Source organism: Salminus brasiliensis, chromosome 2, assembly GCF_030463535.1.
Source record: "Salminus brasiliensis chromosome 2, fSalBra1.hap2, whole genome shotgun sequence".
In the NCBI taxonomy this organism is placed as follows: Eukaryota; Metazoa; Chordata; class Actinopteri; order Characiformes; family Bryconidae; genus Salminus; species Salminus brasiliensis.
In genome coordinates, this window is record NC_132879.1 from 37406574 (window position 1) to 37432219 (window position 25646).

The window sequence follows — 25646 nt, forward strand, 5'->3', positions numbered from 1 at the left end:
TAGACATGCCAACCTACCGCAGTAACATTCAGTTACTAAAAAGTCCTAGAAGGTTCCAAGAATCATATTTTTAGTATAATATATTATCAAGTCTGTTCTCAGAGGTGCTCTTCTCTGTGCTTCTGAGGGTTCCTTTGTGCTACTGAGCTTTTTAGCCAGTGCTACAGATGCTACCAGTCCACTGAAATACTTTTCTCCTTATTTTAACTTTTAAAAACTGCATGGCTACGTTTAGAACAATAGCCAATAAAAACAAACACAATTGTGGTCACATTTTAGGCTTCTAGATGAGTTCCAGGCAGGGGTAGCAGCGTTACTCACTACAAGATACCGACTTCATGGCTATGGCTTCAGCTACATTTGTGGCGAAGATGAAGATGTGTAAATGGAATAACTTGTAAACTTAATTCTTTGTCAAACTATTTCTTCTAGTCTGTAAATACGCATGTAGAGCTCTCAGTCCAACAGTTTGAAGTCTGTTTGGTCTGCTGTTATTTGCTGAGACAGGAAAAGACTTGGACCCAGTCCATCTGTAAGCCACTGCATGGTCAAATGCATTAAGCAAGAGAAGTAAATATGGTTTCAACAAGTCTTTGACTCCAGCCATGGTGCCGATTTGGCAGAACACAAAGCAAATAGTCAAGCCACAGAGATGACAGGTCTGTGGGTAAGCTGGCGTTGTCTTTCGGGAAAAAGAGAACACGGTTGCAATCGTGGTCCTTGTTCTCCTTTTCCTCTGGGCTCTCTATAAAAAGACATGGTCTTTTCTGGGCTCTCAATAAAATATATGCAGACCATATGGACACACATCCTCTAATGTCCATCAGTTTGTCTGTGATCAATCTACTGCTTACAGTCAAGCCAATTTGGTAGCATCTTCCATTCAATGGTGATGTCTAAGGAATGTTCAAGAAGTACAGCATCTTTTTTTTTTCTTTTATTTGAGACAAGAACCAAATCTTACTAAAGGGAAAGAAGCAGTAAAAAGCCATTCAGTGGACGCCTACAGTGAGTGCAGCACTTCAGCATGTTATTTCTACCCACACCTGCTCCACACAACTCACTGACCACTGCACTTTTAATGCATACCTCGACACACAATCAAATGTTTATGGCATTGCTTTACAGTCCACAAGATATTTTACATTTCTCCTCCGAACGGGGCGGCAGGAGAAGACTGACACTTTTAATAATGCCTTGGCCGTTAATATTATGGCCAATTTCCTGCCTCCAGTCAGTAAAATATGTAATTTCATATTGTGTGTGTCCTCGTAGAAGTTCCCCCAGCCGCTCTGCAAACCTGAGCGGTTCGTGTTATTAAAGGCAAATACTGGAGGTATTGTAATTGGTCCTATTTGAAATGTCCCTGAGCTCCATATAGCCTCAAGCAGCGCACTTAACAGCCATGTAGTATATCACATCCAGCAGAAGGAGTTGTTTAAATATCAGTAATAAACAGTGTACCAGGCTGACGGGGCCTGTTCTCGGGAGAGGAGATAATGGGAGCTTTTTTTTTTCTTCTTGAGAATCTCCATTCAACTGTTTTCATGGTCAACATGAGGCTGCGCTACTGAACCTCTTACAGCGAAAGTTCAGCCAAATCTAATTTGACCACTTTTCCCCCCATTATCCCAAACGCAGTCAATCAGCCTTGCCATATTTGAGATCTCAATTTGTTCAGCACTGGCATAACAAGGCTGGTCTAGGAAACACGAAATGGAAACTTATTCAAAATATACAATAGGCAAAACGTACATCGGACTGGGGTCCGATGTAAAAGGGGTGGGGCAAGAAACTGACCTGTCTGATAGTGGAATTGACTGACTTACAAATGGACAACTGAAGCATTGACTGATTGGCTAAAGCTAATTTTTAGACCTACATACAGCCATGGTCAGACCTATAGGATATAGCATGTCTTACGATACGTTGGGAACGGCGGGCTTAGTTCCGGTCGCAGTAAGTAAAACTGTAGGTCTCAGTAATTAGTAAATTAATAAATGGGAACATAACAGTGTATTATGACTATTAGATTTGTAAAGATTCACTGCAGGTTTCCCGTCATGCAGTTCAGGAGGAGTAGAGATTTTTCTTCAGTGCCTTTGAAAAGCCTGCTTGCCCTATGGTTCGGGTAGCCATGAATTACATAGATAATAACAAAATCAGCCAACCTAAAGCCTCAATTTTGTTTGTGTCTGTATACTTTTGACCCAGCTTATATACAATGACTCAGTGTATATACTGTTTTTTTCCCACCAGAAATATTGCTGTAAAGCTAGAAGCGGTATAGTTAAGATTCTAGAGGCATCCGAGGCAATGCTGTGACCATGTTCACAGAGACAAATAGCAGCATGTAATATAACTAATGGCATGGAGTGATAATCACTGTAAGTTATATGATGATATAGATGGATTTCTGTATTATGGTGGCTGTGTTGTGGTTGGCCTCAGTCTTCCCCTCCGATGACTGAACGGTGCCACAGGGGAGAGATCGCAAGACCCTGGCTTCCTTCTCACACACACACACATTGAGAGAGGGAAATGTGTTTTGGCAGCAGGACAAATGCAAGCTGAAGCATTTGCAAGCTGAGCTGGAGAAGAGAAGCAGAGATCTAAATAACAGCTTCACAGTAACACACACACACACATGACTCCACCGCTAATAATGATAAACCTCTTTTATTTGGAATATACTATTATTTGCACATGAATCGACACAACTCTGGGAGTATAAATAGTTACAGTTTTTATAACATTATCATACAAATGTACACACAGTCTTGATTCAGGCAAACCAAATTTCCAGAAAAGAGTAATGTATTAAGTAAAGCACAGAGACGGACCAGAACCCCACCAATCACCGAGCCTGTGGAGACTGGTCAAGAAAGGTTAATGGACAGACTGGCTAATAATCTGCCTTTGGGCAATCGGCATAGGACTGCTGACAACGATGCCAGCCAGGAGCAGAGTGGAACAATCCACTAAAAATAGAATCTTTAGAGAGAAGTCCAGGAAGAGCAAAACCCAGAGAAAGACAGCACCAATACCATCAGCATCAAATACACTTTCAGGAGCATCTTGCAAGTGTTCTGTTCCTTAGGAGACAGCACATGATTGTGGCACATTTGCAAACAACTGGATCCAAAGTGGCAAACCTGTTTTTTTGGGTTTTTTTGTAGACTTTTTTTTTTAAACTGTGTCTACAGTGTCTTTAGACTGTACTCTGTAGAAAAACTTCTATGGATCTGTCAGTTTTGGCAGCTGACAACCTACAAGCATAGTGGATTGTTTCTTGCTTGCTAGATGTTTGAGCTTAGAAGCAAGGTGGACTGTTCCTAGGTTACATATTTGACCCCACACGCTCTGTGGATAGTCTCTGGTGGGTTACTTTGCGTTTGAGCTTAGAAGCTTGGTGGACTGTTCCTAGGTTATTAAATGTTTGAGCTTAGAAGCAAGGTGGACTGTTCCTAGATTATTAAATGTTTGAGCTTAGAAGCTTGGTGGACTGTTCCTAGGTTATTAGATGTTTGAGCTTAGAAGCAAGGTGGACTGTTCCTAGGTTATTAAATGTTTGAGCTTAGAAGCTTGGTGGACTGTTCCTAGGTTATTAAATGTTTGAGCTTAGAAGCTTGGTGGACTGTTCCTAGGTTATTAAATGTTTGAGCTTAGAAGCATGGTGGACTATTCCTAGGTTATTAGATGTTTGAGCTTAGAAGCTTGGTGGACTGTTCCTAGGTTATTAGATGTTTGAGCTTAGAAGCATGGTGGACTATTCCTAGGTTATTAGATGTTTGAGCTTAGAAGCTTGGTGGACTGTTCCTAGGTTATTAGATGTTTGAGCTTAGAAGTTTGGTGGACTGTTCCTAGGTTATTAGATGTTTCAGCTTAGAAGCAAGGTGGACTGTTCCTAGGTTATTAGATGTTTGAGCTTAGAAGCAAGGTGGACTGTTCCTAGGTTACATATTTGACCCCACACGCTCTGTGGATAGTCTCTGGTGGGTTACTTTGCGTTTGAGCTTAGAAGCTTGGTGGACTGTTCCTAGGTTATTAGATGTTTGAGCTTAGAAGCAAGGTGGACTGTTCCTAGGTTATTAAATGTTTGAGCTTAGAAGCTTGGTGGACTGTTCCTAGGTTATTAAATGTTTGAGCTTAGAAGCTTGGTGGACTGTTCCTAGGTTATTAAATGTTTGAGCTTAGAAGCATGGTGGACTGTTCCTAGGTTATTAGATGTTTGAGCTTAGAAGCTTGGTGGACTGTTCCTAGGTTATTAGATGTTTGAGCTTAGAAGTTTGGTGGACTGTTCCTAGGTTATTAGATGTTTCAGCTTAGAAGCTTGGTGGACTGTTCCTAGGTTACATGATATTTGACCCCACACACTCTGTGGATTGTCTCTGGTGGGTTACTTTGCGTTTGAGCTTAGAAGCTTGGTGGACTGTTCCTAGGTTACATGATGTTTGACCCCACACGCTCTGTGGATTGTCTCTGTTGGGTAACTTTGCGTTTGAGCTTAGAAGCGTGGTGGACTATTCCTAGGTTATTAGATGTTTCAGCTTAGAAGAAAGGTGTACTGTTCCTAGGTTATTAGATGTTTGATTTTAGAAGCGTGGTGGACTGTTTCTAGGTTATTAGATGTTTGAGCTTAGAAGCGTAATGGACTGTTACTAGATTATTAGATGTTTGAGCTTAGAAGCTAGGTGGACTTTTCTCTAGATCACTAGATATTTGATCTCAGAAGCTTGGTGGACTGTTCCTAGATTACTAGATGTTTGAACCTACAGTACTTTGTGGACTGGCCACTAGATGTTTAAACCTACAAGCTTGACAGATTGTCTCCAGGTTTCTAGATGTTCAAGATTAGAAACTCGATGGACTGCTAGGTTACATTGGAACCTACAAGCTTGGTGAACTGTTCTTTGGTTATCAGATGTCTGAGCTTATTTGTCTGGTGGACTATTATTAGTTTGCTAGATGTTTGAACCTACAAGCTAGGTTGACTGTCCTCCGCACTGATGAGTTTGTCTATAAAAAACTCCTAACCAAATGTCTCCGCAAGGGAAAGGCAGTAAAATTGAGACCCAAATGACTTAACACTGTCAAAACACCAACAGCAGTAAACATCCCAACATCACACAAACCATGGTTAAAGCGTGCACAAGCACACATACACTCAAAGTTTAGTATTCTCCCTGCCACCACAAGACATGCAGACCAGCAAGGGCATATAAAAAAGGTCTGATGATCGAAGAGGTTTGCATTTAAAGGTTTTAACTATGGTAGCATGTTCATAAAGGTTTCTTTGTGTCAAAAAGAGAGAGAGCGAGAGAGACAGAAAGAGAGAGAGAGAGTTAGACAGAGAGAGTTTTATGGCACTTACTATTTCTGAGCTCCAATAGATCTTGAAGAGCTTTATCATATTGTGATCTCGTTACACAACACCGATACAGGTGAAGACACACATTTCAATGGAATCTTGATTCACTGCCACGAATATGGCACTGTCTGGCACTGCAACATCTGACTGTTGAAGGCATCCTACATAATCATAGTCTGGAAGATGCCTGCAATGATAAATAATAATAAGTATATGCCTGAATGGGTTTTTTTGGAGCTATGCTATAGAGGAACAGCCTCTCGGGTTATTAAAAGGAAGACTCCTCTCTAGAAACATGTTTTTTAACTGTACTTTTTTTAAACAATACTTTTTAAGCCTGAAATTAACTCAATGCTTGTTGGACTCAAGCACACTACTAATATACATATAATACATAGTATGCTTCGATTAAATAATAAACATTATAATAACACAGATGTACTTCGGTTTTATAATGCTCAGTTATCTCAGTTAAAACTTCCTTTTGTGAGTCTAATAATTCAGTCCTGAATAGTTCCCAATACTTTTGGAACACGTCATAACTCTCAGGAATTAAAACAGGAGAATGGAAAATTCGGATTTACTCAGCATGACTCCAGATGGCATGCCTAATTACAGTGCAGTCATCGATAATAATTCCACGTTGCTCAATCGCGTGCATGCCACATTAAGAACACAGCTACATCAAACAGCTGCGTGTTACAGGAATTGGTGCCTCGAACAGCCCTGATGCTACCATCAAGAATTTCCAGTACCACAGTGTAACTTTCACTGAATTCCCTGAACGGACTCATCAGAGACTTTCAAAGCCAATCAATCAGGTCGTCAGGTATAATGGCATAAACATAAACTTTGCAGAAAACAACACCCTGAGTGTCCACGAGTGTCCACACCGGTACTGCATATATATTTCAATCAAACTACTGTTACATAAAGCACACACAGTATATGCACACCGTACCATCTAGTGCCTCTCTTCCCCAGTGAAAAACAAACTCAAAAAGCAACAACAACCGAAATGTGGATAATCCAGTGACTTGCTACAGATTGTCATTTTTAATCTTTCTATATTAACATGCACACGATAAACAGTCACGCTGCGACACTAACAAATTACCCATTTCTCATGGCCTATGACCTTTCCTCATGTTATTTGGGATTATGTCATGGATTTCAGAGTTTGGTCCCATGTTCAATGAGGCACACCAGATCTAGTTACACTGAAAAAGGTGATGCATTGAATTTACTTTGCATTGATTCAAATATGTACAGCATTTTCAAAGGAATAACATAGACAACACACTGTTATTTTACAGTGTTTTTTATTTTTTATTTTTTTTATACCAAGTAAATACAGCACGTCACCTTTTTCCAGTAATTTGGCAGTTTTCCAGCCTGTTAGATTCAGAATTAAGCATCAGGATCTGAAGCACACACTACGTATTGCAACCTGGCTCCACTCAAATGATTAGAATTTTGCCACATTGTACATTAGGTACATAGCTTGTATCATGAATTGGCCATTACTATAAACCAGCCATGTTTGCTGATACTACTACTGCTACCATTGCATACTGCATATATGCAATATCCTCACTCTGTGAAAATCTGTAGGTTGTAGGGAACCCAAAGTGGCCATTATAACCCATCATGCAGTTTTCACAAAGCATTCACAATGTGCAATCCTATATCCACTTAAAAGTCTTCAAAGTATGTGACTGTTGTCTTGGGTTAGGGATGGTGCTGGATTATAAACACTAAACAGGGCAGTGGGTTCTGTAGAACGGGCTCCATTGCATAACATTATGCATTATACTTCATGAACAATGAAACCAACATCTCTGTGAAATATCCTTCGACCACTTCCAAAAGTGTGAAGTGCTCCAGTACGACACATCAAGGCACACAGCAAAGACACAATAATTTAGAAGACATACTGAAGTCCCCCAAAAAGGGATAAATTAACAAAATAAATAGAGCGAGAAAGAACAATTCCTACACTAGTAAAATAGCTTTCTAACTTTGATTTACACTCTTTTGATTGATTCAGGCAGTAGGAGGACATTAGTAATATAAATAATAATAAAAAAAAGGCTTTTTGATCAAAATGTGTTTGTTTTTTGTACTTAAAGAAACACCAGTCAAACTCACTCACATGCAAGAACACTCATCCTGATTAAACACTGCTACGCCTTTCAAACACAGATAAACACCTCAAGCTTTTAATACCACGCCAATAATCAGCCCTTTGGACAAGCTCAACAGAACTGACCGGGCAGACAAACTACACAGTAAGTCCACACATGGAAGGGGGCGGACAGGGTGCTATTTTTTTGGCAGGTGCACTCATTAATGCACAGTAGGTGGATGTAAACTGTTCCAGGGCCATGGAGTAGAAGGCAGACAGAACAGCCATGACTAGAGGGATGGAGGACAGAGCAGTAAGCTATAAGTGAAAGAAAAAAAGAAAAAGAAAATCCACAGGCACTGAGGTGGATACCACTAGGGAACAGACCCCCCCTCTCTGAGGTCATGCGTCATTTTGTGGTCAGCAACATGCCCAAATAAGCACTCTCAAACTCATTTCACACCAGATTGCAGCACCACTCCTCACCCTACATGATACGCTCTTGAGTTAACCCATGTACTCTTCATTTTTTTTGATACCTTCTGTATGCAATATTGTGCTCTGGGTCCATTTTGCCCCATGCGGCACATGGCATGCTAGCATTTTCTACCTAGAAACATTGTAAAATCCACTGCTAAAGAAATATGATATGATAATGAAAACATCTGTAATTTAAGTTGTAGCAGCAGCATCACACTAGTATAAACTTTGTATCGGTTCTGTTGGACTGATGAGGGAAATATTAGGCAATGAACCTCTTCAAAACAGTTAATAGCTTAAAGCTGTGGGCTACAAAATGTGTGAAACAGCAAGTGTAAATGGCAGTGTGCCTAATGACTTCTGGTGTAAATCAGCTTGAAAAAAAGCATGTATTTTGATAATAACAAATGTTCCGAATCTTGTTTTGTCCTCTGAATTACAGCAGATGTTAATACTATGCTCGTTGAGCAGGTGCTAATGCTATGCTTTTAACTACTACTACAAGAAAGCCAACGCTCCTGCACCCTTAAACGAAGTTGTGACAATGTTTGTACACAAAGTCAAGGCAACTTGACCATCACATCTGACAAAGCTTGCTGGTTAGTGTTGAGCATGTTGGTAAGGTTGCCAGTTTTATGACATCAGTTAAATGCATAGGAACGTTAGCTTGTAGTAGCACATAGGTAGCAAAATACATAGGCTTAGCTATGACGTGCGATATGGGCCATTTCATTTTTATACTCTGGGCTTGTCTGCATGCTAATGCTGCCCTGCAAAATGACGGCATGTCCTGAGAGGTCTATACTGGGACTTGGAGGTTTCGATCATTTATTTCAGCAAACTTTTCTGAATTAGCCGTTGGCCCAGTTTACATTATGTCTAACCAGATGGGCAAAAGGTACAACTTAAAAACTTATGAATAAAACATTCTGACACTTGATAACACTGAGCAGCTGTCCAACAAAAAAAACGGATCTCATCAAATTGACACGACACACGCATATGACAGAGCGCTGTATTTGGCAGTGACGATATCAGTCATGACTGGTGTAACTGTAGAGCATGGGTAGAGGACCTCTGTTTTGCTGGGGTAAAGGCAAGGCTGTCCACCATGTTGCCCACGTAGGCCGAGACTGGCCTCAGAGGCCAAGGGTCAAAGGTTGTAGCTCATTTATCATTTGCTGACCCACCATGACTCGCAGGGCAACAAGCGAACACTTCATCAGTCTTTTGCTTCCCGGGTCGAAGGCTCGTGAGCAGGCGCGCTGGTGCCCAGGGTTCGAATAAAAAAAGACTTGTGTGGCAGGATGCGGTCGAGGGGTTTTGGCGAAATCGATGAGTGGGGCGTCTTTAGGCTGAGGTCACGATGGGCAGCGTCCGATTCCACTCAGGAGCCAGAGCAGCAGCAGCTGAAAGATGGCCATGAGCCAAACGGGCGGAGTCAGACCGGATGCCCCTCCACAGTCCACCCCATGTTCCTTTATCCAGTGTAAGAAAGAGAGTAAGCAAGTCACAACAAGGGTCTCTCACATATATTAAAGCCTAATACTAAGTATAGACCATTTAATGAGAGCTGGGTTTAGGATTTAGGATTATAAAAGCACTATATTAAGCTTATTAGTCTGATTCATGCAAATGTAAGCAAATGAGACAGAGAGAGAAAAACGGGTGAAGAACTACGTGGGGGAAAAAGAATCAAAGAAAAAAAGAGGAGAGATAAGCCGGAAATAAAGAGAAGTGCCAAGAAGTGAGGGCGAGAAAGAAATAAAGAAAATCCAGAAAGTGAAGGAGAGAGGGTGAGAGAAGAGAGAGAGATGAAAAGAACAAAGCGAATGTAGAGAGAGTGAAGAAGAGAGCAAGAGAAAGAGGAAAAGAGAAAAGTGGAGATGAACAAGAAAGAGAGGGGGGGGGGTGAAAGTAGAGAAAACAGAGATGATCAAGGGAGAGAAATAGAGAGGGTGAGATAGAGAAAATGGAGGTGATGAAGGGAGAGAGAGCGAGAGTGAAACTGTAGAGAAATTGAGGATGACCAAGGGAGAAAGGAAGAGAGAGGTAAGATAGTAGAGAAAGTGGAAATAACCAAGGGAGGGAGAGAGAGTGTAAGTGAGTTAGTTAGTGTGTGTGTGTGTGTGTGTGTGTGTGTGTGTGTGTGTGTGTGTGTGTGTGTGTGTGTGTGTGTGTGAGAGAGAGAGAGAGAGAGAGAGAGAGAGAGAGAGAGAGAGAGAGAGAGAGAGAGAGAGAGAGAGAGAGAGAGTGAGTTGAGAAAGTGGAGAGGAAAACAGAAGTAGAAAAAGTAGAAAAAACTGAGAATGAAAGAGGGAAAACAGAGACTGAGAATATAGAAAGTGCAAGAGAGCTAAAGAAGAGTGATAGAGAGACAGAGAGAGAGGGTGAGAGAGAGAGAGTGAGAGAGAGAGAGAGAGAGAAATGGACTGACCCGAGACAGCACATGAACACTGGCAGCAGTAACAAGAGCAGAGAGGAGAGCAGTGGAGAGCCAGCGCTTCTCCTACACATGGCCTCATCCTAACACAAATTACACAGCCCAGCGCACAGCAGAGAGAGAGAGAGAAAAAGGAAGGGAGGGAGAGAGAGAGAGAGAGATAGTCATGCAGCAAAAACATTCGACAGTGGAGAGAGTACAGTGTGAAGAAGTGCAAGAGAAGTGGAAGAGAAAAGAAGACCGTTAATCAGCAGTTCGGCGAAACGAGGAGGAGAAAGTGAAAGAGTGAGAGCATCCAAACATGTGCAAACGTGTGCGTGGGAGTGTGAAGCAACGTTAATAAAGACATGAAACTGCGGAGACCAAAGTAAAAACAAGCATTCAGGCAGATCTGTCACACAGAGGCCTACTGAGGAATAAAGCTTTGACTCGTATGTACAGACAGATGATGTGATAGACGTTTCTACCTCAGTAATGGCCTTTAGCGCTCTGCTCTCCAATGATTACAATAAACCAATCGGCTCCCTGTGTGACAGATCTGGTCAGCTGCTTACAGGTACATGCAGTGCCTCAGCGCTTGCGGTGCTTGCAGGTTTGCAGCTTTACACACGCTCAATGATCTTTCAGGAACTGTGTTGGACTTACACTTGTGTTGTCGTCAAAGCACTCTAGCGGACCTTTCCGGTATCTCGGCTGCTTGGCTATGTCACAGGGATCTGGACCTGAAGCTGAGACCGCAAGCTCAGGAAAAGCCCAGAATAACACTGGATCTGAAAGCATCATAGCTCAAAGCATCCCAGATGTCCATCACCAGAACAAAATAAACACTCTGAAGGGACACATTTACATTTTGCCTGTTTTTTTGACCCCCTATCAACCGTGATGTAAATTCAATCTTCAGTCAGTGTTGATGTCTAGGAGAGCTCTCAGACAAAACAGGTTCACTCGCGCGAATGACTGGATTCCCTCAACTCAACCAGGGGGACCAAGGCATGTTCGAAATCATGCAGACGGACAGTAGTTCCAGCACCTTTTACGTTTACGACATTTGTCTGATGCTCTTATCCAGAGTGATTTACATTTGAATCATGTTAAAAAGTGTCAACAGTAGTGTCTTGCCCAAGGACTCTTATAGATGCATAACATTTATAGCTATACACATATTTGATAGCTAGCAACAAAGTTCCATTCAACCCAGTGACATGTTCTGGAGTAAACCACTGTTTACTCCACATTTTTGGTCATAACAGACTTATTTTAGCTCTTTCATAAACGATGTGCTTGTTCAGCACTTACAGAAAAAATGTCCAAAAAAGCTTTTCTAAATGGAAAGCTCTCAAAGAGTCTTATAAGGCAGGGAAATGTAATCTCGCCTCACAGTCTCGATGAAGACAGAAAAAGGGAAAACAAACTAACAAAAAAATAAAGTTCATAGTTGGTATTGGTTTGGAAATCCACGCTTTAAACGACAAATATGCCAAACCCTTTTGTTTGGTTTTCATAAGTGTCTTTAATATTTGCAGTTTCTGCAAAACCCTAGCTCTTGTTGCTAGTGAAGTGCGATTTGGCTTTATCGGTATAACTCATGGCTATGCCTTGTCACACTTTCCAAAGCACAATAGTGTTGATTTATATCTATTTGAATCTATTTTCTTTGTCAGGCTAAAGCAAAAATTGGTGGGTGGTCTTATTGTGTTGTGGTTTCTTTCTTTTTTTTTTTTTCAGCTGTGTGCGACAAACGGCATATAAACTGAGGAGCAGTTTATTTTTGATCTTTGATTTTTTCAGACAGATGATATCACAGCTCATCGTCTAGTTTTCTTTTGGCTGCTTCACAAATCCGCAAGGTTAAACCGAAATGAACTGCTACTGGAAGTAAATGCCTACCTCCTTTTCCGTTCAAGTAAACTACCTTTTTTTATTAGCAGGAATATTTTACAGGATATTACGCTATGTTATTCAATGAATGTGTGACCATTGCTGAATCGGTTTTATTATGGTTGAAAATGAAAGCTGAAAAGACTTACGGTCAACTCTTATGTCAACTCTTAACCTCTCAATTATAGGGCTGATACTTGCACTTTTATAACGCCTAATGTCATTAACATTTCTGTACTGTCTGTCTGCTGTTCAATAAACCTGAAATATGAAGTAGTTTGTTAAGATAAATCTTTTACACTGTAGATTTTCCAGTCTACTCCAATCGTTTAAGCCTCCACTATACAATCAAGAAATTACCATTTTTAAGGATTTTTTTTGCATTGCTGGTCATCTATTCCTCCGCAACCATAATGAAACATTATTGTGTATTCTTGTGTGAATTTGTGCACATGTGCGTGTTTGTAGGATACAGGGCTGCTCAGCCTGGATGAGTGGCTTTACATTACAAGTCTTGCAGCTTTCCCTAGCATCTGCAATGATCAGCACCAGATTGGTCTTCAACAGCTTCTCCGCAATGTACTGCCTAGAGGTAAACATCCATGAACACACACACACACGCACACACACACACGCACACACACACAAAGACAGAACAAGAGAGAGAGGGAGAGAGATGAAGACACATCATGATCAATTCAAACAAAAGTGTGGCCAAGCTGATTCCAGCCCTTCTGATAGTCCACCCCCCACATGCCCGTATGTACTTGTGTGTATGTGTGAAACACTGTGAAACAGGCTCTCACCTAGAGCAGTTGTCACATTCCAGGTTTCCTTTGAAGCTTTTCTCAATGTTCGCAAAGAAGTACTGAGTCTGTTCAGTGATGCAGCTTTCTTTCTCCAAGACGTCATCATCTGGCTCCGCTATGCACCAAAGTACAGTGTTTGGAATACAAAAATCATGGATGATGCTAAAATAATTAATAAAAACCTAGATAACAGCCTCTAGGTTAATGCTACTAAAATGCTTCTCCTGGTATCTGAAGCTTAATTTTTCATTTAGCAGACGAACACACCCAGACCTCATCCACATGTATCCAGACATAAAAAAAAAAATGCATATTTGCCCTTGGCCCATATAAAAAACATACACACCAACCAAAAATCTATCAAATATGAGAACACAAAAAATCTGAAAATGCTCAAGAGCATTCCAGCCCAGGAAGACCTTGCACAAGCTTGTATAACCAATAGAATGGCACACTCTGGCACATCCACAGACCAGGTCACCATGCCCAGTGCCAAACGAGGGCTATCTTTCATCATTGCAGGGGGCAATTAAACAAACAAAGTTCTCTGGATTGATAAAGCTCCGTCCAGTATCTCTGGAATGAGCTGGACTGTAGTTTGTGATTCACAACTGATCATATACAACATTAGCATTAGACCTCACTAATGCTCTTGTGGCTACGTGGAGTTATGCCATAACTTAATTTTGGGAGGAGGACCACGCCCCTAAACTCCTCCTCTCGATCCTCTTACCCTTTATAGATACCCCACCTCTCAGTCTAACCATGCGTCAAACTAAATTTGGCACCCGTCTCCACCCAATCTCCTCCTTTCCTTCAATCGTTCACCACACCAATTCAGGCCCGGCTTCACTCCAAACCAAAATTACTCAGAGTCCACTATCCCGTTCTACTTCAGGGCATGGTCCACCCTCGTGAAATCAAGATCGATTCTTCACAGCAAATGTTCCAACATCTTTCTACTAGAGTAGAGGCTGTTACTGCAGCAAAGGGGTAACTGACCCACTATCGACGCCCTTGATTTCAGAAGAAACGTTGTATGAGCAGGTGTCTACAACTGATGCGTGTGGACTTTTGAAGCAATATTGACGTAAAGCTGAATAAGGTTAAACATGTAATGTAATCAAGCTCAACATTACCCATCACAGACAAAAAACAGGGCTGGGTTTTGCAAAACCATCTTCATTGCTAAATGGTAGAGTGAGCTTCACTTTAAAAGAAAAAAAGCTCTCTCTTTTTAACGCTATAAAGCTTTAGGAAAGCTGGACCCAGTCGCTCAGCCATGTCTTATTTGCAGAGTTGTGAGCATCAACACAGCATAATAGCAACGACCATGTGAAAAGTGAGCCATGTGACGTCAGCATCTTCAAATAAAAACCATGTTTTCATTCATCCACAAATTTCCGTCCTGGAAAGCATTTTCCGAAAGCTCCATGGTTAGTGATCTACAACAGCGTGAAAAACCAAAACAAACATTTTCAAAGATATCCGTATATGTGTGGATGAGGTCTCAGTGGCACAACTGTTTCCGCCCCGCGTTTCATCCAAGTCTCCAAAGTGAATGTTTTCAGGGCTTAGGAAAACCCACTTCATCCCCCACATGGGCTGCTGTCAAACTTGACACAGCCACAAACAATCACATCTGGCATTTCATAACAACCTGATCATGAATGTGGGAGAGTGTTTTTATCCAGTCATTTAGCACTAACATTCTCAGTGTTTCATCACACGTCATCACGGACGCACATCTATCAAGCGCCAGTGACTTTGTCCTTAATCACTTTCAGAGTCCTCTTTCTTACCTGCTTCCAGGAAATTAGGGAATGTAATGCTAACAAACAGCTGCTGCAGAATTGACCTGGAAATCAAAACAAAGCAGCAGACGACTGTGTAAAACAATAACACAGCACAGAGCCACACACTAAACTTTCACATGTCTGCCTTAAACAATAACTCTTCAAAACAATGGGTCTAAAAATGAAGCTGAGGCCATGAAGGCAGGTTCGAACAGCTGTCGGCTGATTATGATGGGCTTTAAGTGGCGAGTTCGTAGTTTTAGGACAGGGACACCAAATAATACCCCAGTGTTTTTTAGCCTAGTGTCTATCTGCTGCATCTGTAGCTTACAGTCAATTACCACGCATTATCATCTTAATTTCCTTGTGCTCAGAAAAAAAGCATCTGACTTAAAAATTACTTATAATAGACATGCACTTCACAATAGTACTTATAATAGAGGCTATTGGGCAGTTGCTGAATACCATCAGCAAAAATGTAGGTGCACTAGTTCTGTTTAAAACCCCATGCATAATTTGCTCTTTTATGGATGCTACTATTTTTCCAGAGGGAAGAATCTGAGGAAACATTATCAGTGCAGTGATTTTTCCCGGATGTGCCTGATCATGCACAGATGCCACAAGACCTTAGGAAAATGTAACCACTATTTATTTATTTATTTATTTTCGGTTACCTAGCCTTCTCTCAGGTCTGTCTTCATCTATGGTTGTAATTTTGAGTTTGCATTCAAAAGATTACTTATCCCAGATAACATGCCCATGTGGGGCCTGTATGCTTAGCCCAATTGGGGATCAGAAAGTTTTGTCCACGGGTACCATGTTGCCCCACATATGGATGCCCACCAGGGTCAGTAGGCTTCCATCAGGAGGGGTTAAGCATGGGCCCCGTCTGGGTTGCACACTGCACATGGAGCCTAGATTGGACCCATATGATATTAAGATGGGTTGTAATGATGGGGCCCATTTGGGAAGCCCAACCGGATCCAAGTAACAACACATATACAAAGCCAGTGCATACCTGGAACCCACCTAGTGTACTTTCCACCCATGTGAGCCCTGCATGAGCATGCCAGTTGGGATTCAGTCACTTTGATTGTAAGTGAGTTTTAAATCAATAGGTTTTCTGGTGTTATTGGAAGTACAGAAACATATGTTAACATTATTGTCTGCATCCATTGCCCGTATCCTACAGAAGTGTCTAACATGCGTTGGCAAATGTCGTCTGCATTTGTAAATTTTCCTGAAGGTATCATAGATGTATCTTTTATTGCCTTATATTTCATAATTCTTTGTGTCAACACAGGTGATGTTAATACTGACTAACCCAGCTCTGGATAACAGGTTTAATTCAGGCTAACACAGACTAATCCTAGCTAATAGTGCAGTAGTTAATAGAGTTGCCAAGGGTCAATAGGGAGTGAAATGACGATGGGGACTTGAGTTGTGCTTTTTGACAACCTAATGACGTACTGCTGTCTTTGAGCCGCATCATTACACTGCCTTCTAAAGGTCAAAGCCTGGGCAGCAAGGCATCATGTCAGCTGTTTTAGGTTTCCTACACAGCCAGAGTAGCCTAGGTTGAGAAACACTGGAGCCAGGTAATGAAAGTGATAAAAAAGAAAGACATTTGCTTTATCTGTCACAAACAGTGTTTTTAGATCAGTGCTCCACTTACCAGGCCGCTGCAGAGGCCCACCAGCCCACGTTCAGTATATCTGCTATGGTCGGCTGCAAGAGACAAAAGAATAAATGAAACGTAGCACATAATATCAGATCCAAGGTACACAGCACTAGCGCTCTAGGCTCTGCAGCCCAATATTCGCTCAGGCGTTCTTCTCTGACTCCATGAGCCTCCCCTCCTCAGCGGAGGAGCACCCAAACATCCTGCTTTTCATTGGCAAGGCTCTGCTGAAGGCTCTGCCAAATGAAGGAACATGAGGCCAAAAAAGCTGGAGGAACTCGCTCAGAGCGCACCACTACAGACGCTAGTGTAAATTTACAAACCGGGCAAAATGAGGAGCAGCAAGATCTGGGCTGGATTAGCGAGAATGCACACACTGCTTTAATTAACACTGGAGAGTACGCGTCCCCTCACGCTGATTCAGGGCTGAGTGTGTGTGTTTTGGGCGGTTTAGTCACCGGGGCCAGACTGATCCATGAGTCTAAACTCACGGAAGATCAGAGGAGGGAGCGTGAGCCAGTCCTGACGGTTCAGTATGAAGCCATCACACGCCACTGATGGCTGCAGGCTCACTTTCGCTTTATGGTCTGCCAAAGTTTACAGAGCCGGTTGAAACGAGGCCTACATACAAACAGCTATTTTTAGCAGGCGACAACGTTTTTAGCAGTCCAAGCAACTTTCAAAAGGGGGGTAGTAGACGTGGTGCCATAACATTAAAGGCCTTTGATTAAAACCCTGTAAAAAAAAAAAAAAAAATTATCATGTAGGCTCGAGGCCTGTTTTCTTAACTATCAAGCAGCAGCTCAGCTGAATCCTTTAATGGTTTCAATATGGAAATAGTTTTGACCACTACAGTCTGTTACAGAAGTTCTTTGTTGTCCACTTTGTTGAGAATGTATACACTAACTAGTACAAATATGCTACAGTCTAAAGATACCCTTGAGTTAAAATACTGCTAGACACAATAGTCAGCACTAATACCTAGATACACAATTTTTCATCCCATGATGCAACAATACCCACATCAATATCCTGTATTTTTCAAGTATTTTTAGCTCTGAAGTCAGCTATCCTATCCCTGTACTAAAAAAAGTCATAATCCCTTTTGACATGGTTATGTTCTAACCTCTCAGGCTGGTTCTGTTACTGCACCTTAAAATGACCTCTGCTCTGATTGGCCATCCTGCATCATTCAAAAAACAGGTCCTGTCCTGAAACACTCCTTGTAGCTTCAGTGTGAATGGCCGTGGTTAAACTGCTGTAGGCTAAACAGGCTGGTATTTGTTAATGTGTTATATTTTCTGACATCACAAAAAGACTAAGTTAAAAAAAGGGCTGTTTTTGCAGCTTAGTTTCCATATATGGACTCTGTCGGTCGGTGTTTGAAGACAGGGAGCATCTTAAGCTGTTCAGACATCCAGGGGAAGTTTATTCCACCACCTGGATGTCAGGGCAGAAAAAAAGCATCTAGAGACTTGGCTTCAATACCTCTTTAAGGACGGTGTGTCATGCTGAGTCTTCCTGAAAGATACACCCCAAAAGAATACTGACCATTGCTTGTAAACTCACCACATAAACTGATCTGAGGCCTGCAGCTGATTTCTTTTCTTTGGTAGGGTCACACACCGACTGGTAGTCGTAGGTTTTGTTGAAGGAGAACAGCGAGTCATTCAGCAAGTTCATCATCAGAATGGGGTCAATCACACCAAAAAACTGGCCAATCTGCGCACACAGGTAACACAGACAGACACAAACAAACACAGACGCAAAGGAGCAGTATTTCATTAGGCTGCTGCAGTTCAGTAAGACACACATGTAAGAACTCCCAGTGATCTACAACATTCATGGCAATTTAATCTGATATTTAAAAGCTACCAAGAACGACATGGCCTCTCTCTAGCAGGTTTAAATGCAACAGTGTGCGCAAACAGATGTTATGGTTAAAGCATGTCATTAAAATTTATTAGCCCGTCTCAGTGTATGAACACACTGGTTTTTCAGCAAGTTTTTGCAGAAAGACAAAAGTGCGAAAAGAAGGGAGGCATGGTAAAAGGCGAAAGCAACGCTAATTTCTGTGTATGTCTAACTTAACAAACATGAGGCTAAAGCCAAGGTTACAAGGGTACAGTTAGGGTTGGATCATGCAATTAATGTTATCTGAAAATCAAGAAGCATCTTTGATAAAATAAAAAAAAACTTGACAATGGGAAGCTGATTGGATGTTAGCCTATTATTGTACCATTAATGCACCATTGTTTTTTCATGCACTGGACTGTACTCCAAGAGCCCAGAAACATCAAGCTGACGAGGAAGAAGTAGCACCAACTATGGGCGACTGATGATCGCCTTCCGCCTTCTGTTGAAATTTGCACTCAACAAACACCACCACAGACTACAGCTGATGCACATACAGTTGTGGTCGGAAGTTTACATACACTCATCACGAACATGAATGCCATCGCGATATTGGGCTTTCAATATTTTCTTTGAACTGTTCTTTTCTGGGGCAGAATGAGTGACAGCATACATCTTTGACAGAAAAAAGCACGAATCTGGTGCACGAGTTTGAATAATTTAGGGGTTTTCTAAAATCAACACAATGTCAAAAAACACACATACACCCACTTACATCATTATTCAGTGGTGCTGAAATGTCTTTTAACTTGCTAAGGGCAAGGCCTCTTAACTTCCTGTTAGTGATCATGATTGACTACAGCTGGTAGCTTCTCTGTGCCCACATGAAAAGGGGTTTGTTTGACAGCACTCATTGGACTGACCAACACGGAGTACAAACAAACGCAGTGCAGATCTGAGAAGGATGGTCGTAGATTTCCAGAAGTCAGGAATATCTTTTGAAGCCATTTCTAAGCAACTGCAGATTTCAAACAACTACATGTAAGTGCAAGTTATTGGAAGGTGTATCCACTTCAGGGTCTGGAAGAAGACGACCCAAACGGTCACCCTAAGCTGAGAGGAAATTGGTTTGGGGGGTCAGGAATAACCCAGGAACCACCAAGGCATAGGCCTACTATAAACGGGGAGCTGTGGGAACCCCTGTATCTCTGTTTATAGTCAAACAAGTTTTACATGACCATGGACTTGGGGAGATGCTGTCCAAGAAAGAAGTACTCATTATACGTCCATGAACTTATGTCAAAGCAATGTTCAACCACAACTGTACACTTCGGGTGACTTCGCCCTGAAAGTGTTGTTTGCTTGCTTTACAGTTTCTGCTGACGACAGAGAACTGACTATGGCCAACAGTGGGAGACACACCACTTCGACTACAGGCAATGGTCAGCCACCAATACACACACCAATGGCTTGAGGGCATCCAGTGGCTGACAGTTAGCTTTGTGTGTCAGGGACTTAAACATGGCACTACTGTTTAGCTGGTACCTGTTGCTGGTAGGTTGCTGTATAGGATGGTACCATCCTATACACACACACACACACACACACACACACACACACACATATATATATATATATATATATATATATATATATATATATATATATATATAGGCCAGATTACCTATGTATACATTTACTACAAATATATCTATAATACATTATATAAGAAATATTATCTATGACTATATAGTCAGATGGGTGCTAGTATGATTATTCTTATTGTTTCAGGTATACAGTATGAAGAGATGCCTTTCTGAGGCCTTTATAGGCCACAGGTATTCTGCTGTGAGCTTGAAGGAGTGTGTGAGCTCAGGGGAGGTCAACAGGATCTGTACTAATCTCATTAACACAGCTCACTACATTACCATAAACTAACTTGATGGAAGTGTTGTCTTTGAGCCAAGAAAATCTCTAAGGTGTGATACAGTGTGTATGTATGTGTGTGTCTGTGTGTGTGAGGGAGAGAGAAAGAGAGCATGTGGGATAAGAAAAAAATACCCTTGGCCTGCCCTTGTTCTGGTTACTGTTAAGAACACACAGCGAATAGCTCCCAGCTCAGGTCCAGAAGAAACAATGTCCTGTCAGCAACGACGTGTGTGTGTGTGTGTGTGCGCCCATGTACTGGCTACAAGTCCAGAGGAAGCATAAATCTGGGTGTGTATAAAAGCGCTCTCCTTCTTCCTAGCCCTCTCTGCGAGCAATAACACTCCTAACGAATGGGCAGTTGGTGCTGGCAGCGGTCAGTGTGGACCCTGGAGAGGCTGTGAGAGGAGGGTTAGGGCCAGGCCGGCTTTAGCTCAGCACTGTAATTTATCCTGCACACACTCCACTCCGATGGGCCTCCCTCACTAAGCCCAACCACAAACATTTACTCTGCAACAGCAGGGAGGGCTGGTGGGGCATAAAGGGGGAGCGCAGGGATTTGTCTGTAGGGAGAGAAGCATTCTGGGTGATTGGCAGATAAGATTAAATCCTACCTGATTGACGTAATGATCCTGGTTGGACATAACCAAGAATCCCCCACTGTCTAAAAGCACACAGTCAATGTTCTGTGGGAAGAGAGAAAGAGCGAGAAACACAGTTAACATGGATTATGGACTGTTACCTCCTGCCTAACCAGTCCTAATGAGTCAGTTAAGGCCTGATGTGATAATTAAGTGTCTAAACTTTTGCAAATGCACACATTACATTTTTGTTCTAGTTTTAAAGTTCACCAAATAGAAGGAAACCAAATAGGTGCAGAAGTTGTGTAGAAGTAAGACCTTCAGAACATTTAAAAGTGACAAAACAAGTGTGTTGGGAAATGTCAGTCGAGACTAAAAACCCAACCACTATAGGAGGTGAGTGGACAGCAGTGAAGAATGTGTGGGAAACAGGTTATCTGGCCCATTTTAGAAAATGATTACAAATATGACTGAGCGGATTGAGACATTCACCAAGACCAAAGAAGGATTTTCAATATACTGATATACACTGTCAGAGCAACATGTCTAGTTGTCTAGTTGCCGGGGGTTGAGAGTTAAATCCAGAGGCATGCTGCGTTGCCATCAGCAGCCGAAGTCCAAGAGAGCACAATTGGCTGTGCACTCTCCGGGTGGGTAGATGGCGCCCTCCCCTCTCATCACATTAAATGCGATGTTGGCCAGCACAGGCGTCTGTTACCTGGTGTGGCAGAGCTGGGGACCCTGCACTTTCCTTCGAGCATGTCGGCTGCCCGACCTGAGGTGGAGGTTGACTTTGCTTGTATTGGAGGAGACATGTTAAGTCCTCACCCTCCTAGTGTTGGGAGTATTGCTAGTGCTTAGGGGAGGTGGGTCAACTGGCAGTAACAAATTAGCAACCCAAAGTATTTATTTAAGAGTTTACTAATTGCTCCAAAGAATGTTAGGATGGATGGATGGATACTTTATTGATCCCAAATGACATTTAGCCTCCAGCAGCATAATACAGTAGTACACTATGGGAACAGGTACAGACAGGACTCTGATACAGCTGTAGATACAAGCAATGTAATATAATGTCTCACCTGATCGTTTCTTTTGCAGCCACAGATTTCATCATTACACTGTAAAGAAAAGATGAAAAGCACACTGCCTCATCATTACCACCGTCCCTGCACATCAAAATAACTAAAACAGCCTATCTAAAATATATGCTATCTGATAAAAAATGTATCAAATATTAGTTTGTTAGTTGCAAAGCCTTCATGACTAGATTACCAGACCCTGTTACTAGTTTAACAGCTAGATGAGGGAATCTTATCTTCTGACTTAAAAAAGTTAAGCATGCTTTTTATACCTCAAATGATCTTCAGAATCTCATAATATATAAATATTCCCAAAGTCTAATAAAGTCTGCTGCCTTTCACCAGAATGTGAAATGGGCGGCCCTAAAAGTGGGTCAAGTTTACGTCAGCATACCCCTGAACAGTCTCAAGGCTAACATAGCTCCACCCTCTCTTTGAGTCAGAGCTAAAGCTAATCCTGGCGAGCTAAAACTCAAGCCGCAACTGGGGGAGCTGAGGGTCCTGAACCACCTGTAGGCACGACAGCAAACGCAGGGCAGCTGCCCCTTCAGTCGTGGCTCTAGCTAGTATTTACATATGGGCTGGTAATTCGATTACAGACATCAGAACCTCAGTAAACCCTAAAGATCTGTGAAATCACAACTGTAGTTCAGAGTAAAAAGCTCAAAAAACGCCTCTCGCAACTTCCCCATGCCCCCAACCTTCTCACAGAGCTCTGATGAGTACGTTTTACTGTTTTTTGAGGAGAGTTTTATCATATTTAGGCTTGGTGTTATCTATTTAAACTTTTAATGTTTCACTTAACACTGACATTTAGTATTATACTCAAAATTCAACATATCAAAATGTTTTCCCAGAGGCTTTAAGAATGTCTTTATGAACAGAAGCAATGATGTTCTTGAAAGTTCTAAAAACTTCTGCTAAATACTTTCTTTAGTTTAAGTTTAAGAATAAGCATGTTGTAGTTATATGACTTGGTCCCAGAGATAAAAGTGATTATGTGCTTTTATCTGAATGGAAGCACTTTGGGTTGGCAGCAGGGAAGACGCATCCAGACCATGCATGTGCTTCCGGGCAAGATTTTGTTGACACAATATCTTTTTTTATTTAAGGAAAAATCTAGCATGTTAAAGCAGTTGGCTAAATGACACTGAAAACTCATGATCTACTCACGTTAGATTTCTCTGCAGCATTTGTAAAGCTTTCCATCCAATTATAGATGTCCAGTTTCACACCAACCACTAGAACAAATAACAGCAGACGTCCATGATCAACTCCCCATTCTCAAAAAGCTTCCCACTATGCAATCATCTCACACAACAAAACAAATATGGTTGCACAGTAGTGTGTCTGACCATTCACCAGTCCATCGGAGAGACTTACCTGCTGGTTTGAGCTTACTGCCGTTGATGGGAAACTCCACTGCTTTGCTCACTAAAATGGACTCAGCAGCACCTAACACAAGGTAAGAGTTTTTGAAGTTTTCAAACACACACAGATGTCATGACCAATAAATCTACATCTCTACATTACACTAATTCATGTAATACATACTTCTCAACACTTAAAACAAAATGTGCAATCCAATGTTTGGAAATTCTACCATTTACAACGTTAATGGTTTTACAAACCCTAGACTAATGCTAGAGATGTGGGTGTTACGTGTTACAACAGACTGTTATAGTTGTCTTACATTTGAGGCATTAGATAAAATCTTTTTACATTGACTTTCTTTGAAAGTAAATAAGCTTTCTTCCTTGTCCTGTAAAGTGGCTGTTTTGGAGACCCTGTATGTATAATAATTAGTCCATTCTAAAAAGTTTGATTGGGCCCCAATGATCACCATTTCATTTGTACACTGACGCTCATTTAATAGTCTACTGACCAATGTGTTTAACATCAACTTCAAATAAAAGCGAAATATCGGTAGTTCCCGATCATCTTGGGGCATAACAATGATCATTTACACAACTGAATGTTTTTCTCCCTATTAAGAAGCTATTGAAGAAAAAAATCCAAACATATGGTTCCTTTTACATTTCAGTAATACTATTTTTGTTTTGTCTCATAAAAAAAGATGTAGGTTGGTTGGGCAAACAAGGACTGCAAGCTGCTGCTGTGCTCTGTCTGAGAAAAGGAGGGATTCTCCCTCAGAATTCTCTAAACTCTCTCTTTGGAAAGGCACTGTAAATTCTTGAGCTCTCCCAGCATCAGTGTTTAAGATGGCCTAAAATATTACAGTTGAGAGAACTCAGTGTTCCCAAGGCCACCCAATGTACAAACGACTTTACTTACGAGTTCCGTTTTCTGGTGATGGTGGTGTAAAGATGTAAACATCATTGTCCAGGGTTCTCTTATAGAAACTGGAGTCGTATGTCTCTGGTTCTTCATTCCATTCTAGACCAGCACTGTAGAAATCAGGATGCATTTCAGTCAGAACACATGTATTGCATGTATATACCCATAAAAACACAAGACACTGTTTATTTGCTTATGTGTAGTTACTCTATTCGCAGTGGAATTCCTGCCCATTTGTACTGCTTAACATAGAATTGTATCAATTATCTTAAACACTTGCACAATATTGTATATACGCCCCTATATGGAATCATTTTCTAAGCTAAACTATAAATTGTATTCTAACCTTCACCTGTAACTAAAAAGAAATGGTTACACAAGCAGTTGCAACGAAAAGGGACTTTACAAAACATTTTGTTGGTCTGAACAGAGGGCCAGATTCATCCAGCTCTGTGCTAACCACACAACACAACGCAAAATGTGCATACAGTTCCATAGTGGTAATCACCATTTCTCCTTCTATGTTCTTAGTAAAATCAATCCAGAATATTCACATTAATACATTAATAAATAGTAATGACCAACGCTCAGCTCCTAAGCCATCTGATTAGGACTGGTAAATATGCAGCAATTAAAAGAAGGCTCTGAACTGTATCAACGCTGTATTAAATGTAAGTTAAAATCACAATCAAACAACAAGAAAGTGCTAGACAATAAAAAAAAAACAGTGAAGGAAGCGGAGTATGAGAATATGAGCAGGTTCTAAGAAAAATCTGCTATTATTTACAGTACATTACAGTTATATGATTTTTCTACATGTAAGCAAATGTGCATTTATTGCACAGGTTAGAGTTTTGGGCCACAGTAATGGGCTGTGTAAAGTGCAAGGGGTCCACTGCCATTGATGAGTGCCACAGCTCCAGGGAAGCTATTAGAGAGCTACCAAGTGGTGGGAAAAGGTCATGTCCGGTTTGAGAGGGGTCAGCTCTAATCTTGCCAGTACGCTTTATGACCCTGCTGTTATATTTGTCCTGTCTTGTATACTTGTGCTGGCTTCTGTTGGATGATCATCTGTCCTGATGATCTAAACCAGATGGTTTTAGATGATTTTATGAGGATGGACTCGATGATTGCTGTGTAGAACTGGATCATCAAGACCTGTCTTAGATATGGAGATCATGGTATTCCACCACTTCAGGTCAATGGATATGGTAGTGCCTTGAGTGACTCCGCAGTGAAAGCCACAGAGTCCGCCCAGAGTGCATGTTGGGGGGGGTACAGAAAGTGAGAAGGTGGTACAGGTGGTTAGTACTGCACCA

General features: G+C 41.5%; 1 protein-coding gene across 1 annotated transcript in view; it reads right to left on the bottom strand.

Annotated features, from left to right (window-relative positions):
• Positions 1-2689: 2689 nt before the first annotated feature.
• cacna2d1a (calcium channel, voltage-dependent, alpha 2/delta subunit 1a) overlaps positions 2690-25646 on the bottom strand; it is a 138083-nt gene continuing 115126 nt past the window's right edge. Inside the window, exons 27-38 of the mRNA XM_072672571.1 lie at positions 24325-24437; positions 23413-23484; positions 23203-23270; positions 22030-22068; positions 20981-21052; positions 18156-18308; positions 16581-16633; positions 14912-14967; positions 13107-13224; positions 12774-12886; positions 11068-11150; positions 2690-9457 (exon numbers count right to left, since the gene is read on the bottom strand). Of these exons, the coding sequence (XP_072528672.1) occupies positions 9341-9457; positions 11068-11150; positions 12774-12886; positions 13107-13224; positions 14912-14967; positions 16581-16633; positions 18156-18308; positions 20981-21052; positions 22030-22068; positions 23203-23270; positions 23413-23484; positions 24325-24437 (1057 nt within the window). The 3' untranslated portion in view covers positions 2690-9340. The remainder of the gene's footprint in view (positions 9458-11067; positions 11151-12773; positions 12887-13106; positions 13225-14911; positions 14968-16580; positions 16634-18155; positions 18309-20980; positions 21053-22029; positions 22069-23202; positions 23271-23412; positions 23485-24324; positions 24438-25646) is intronic.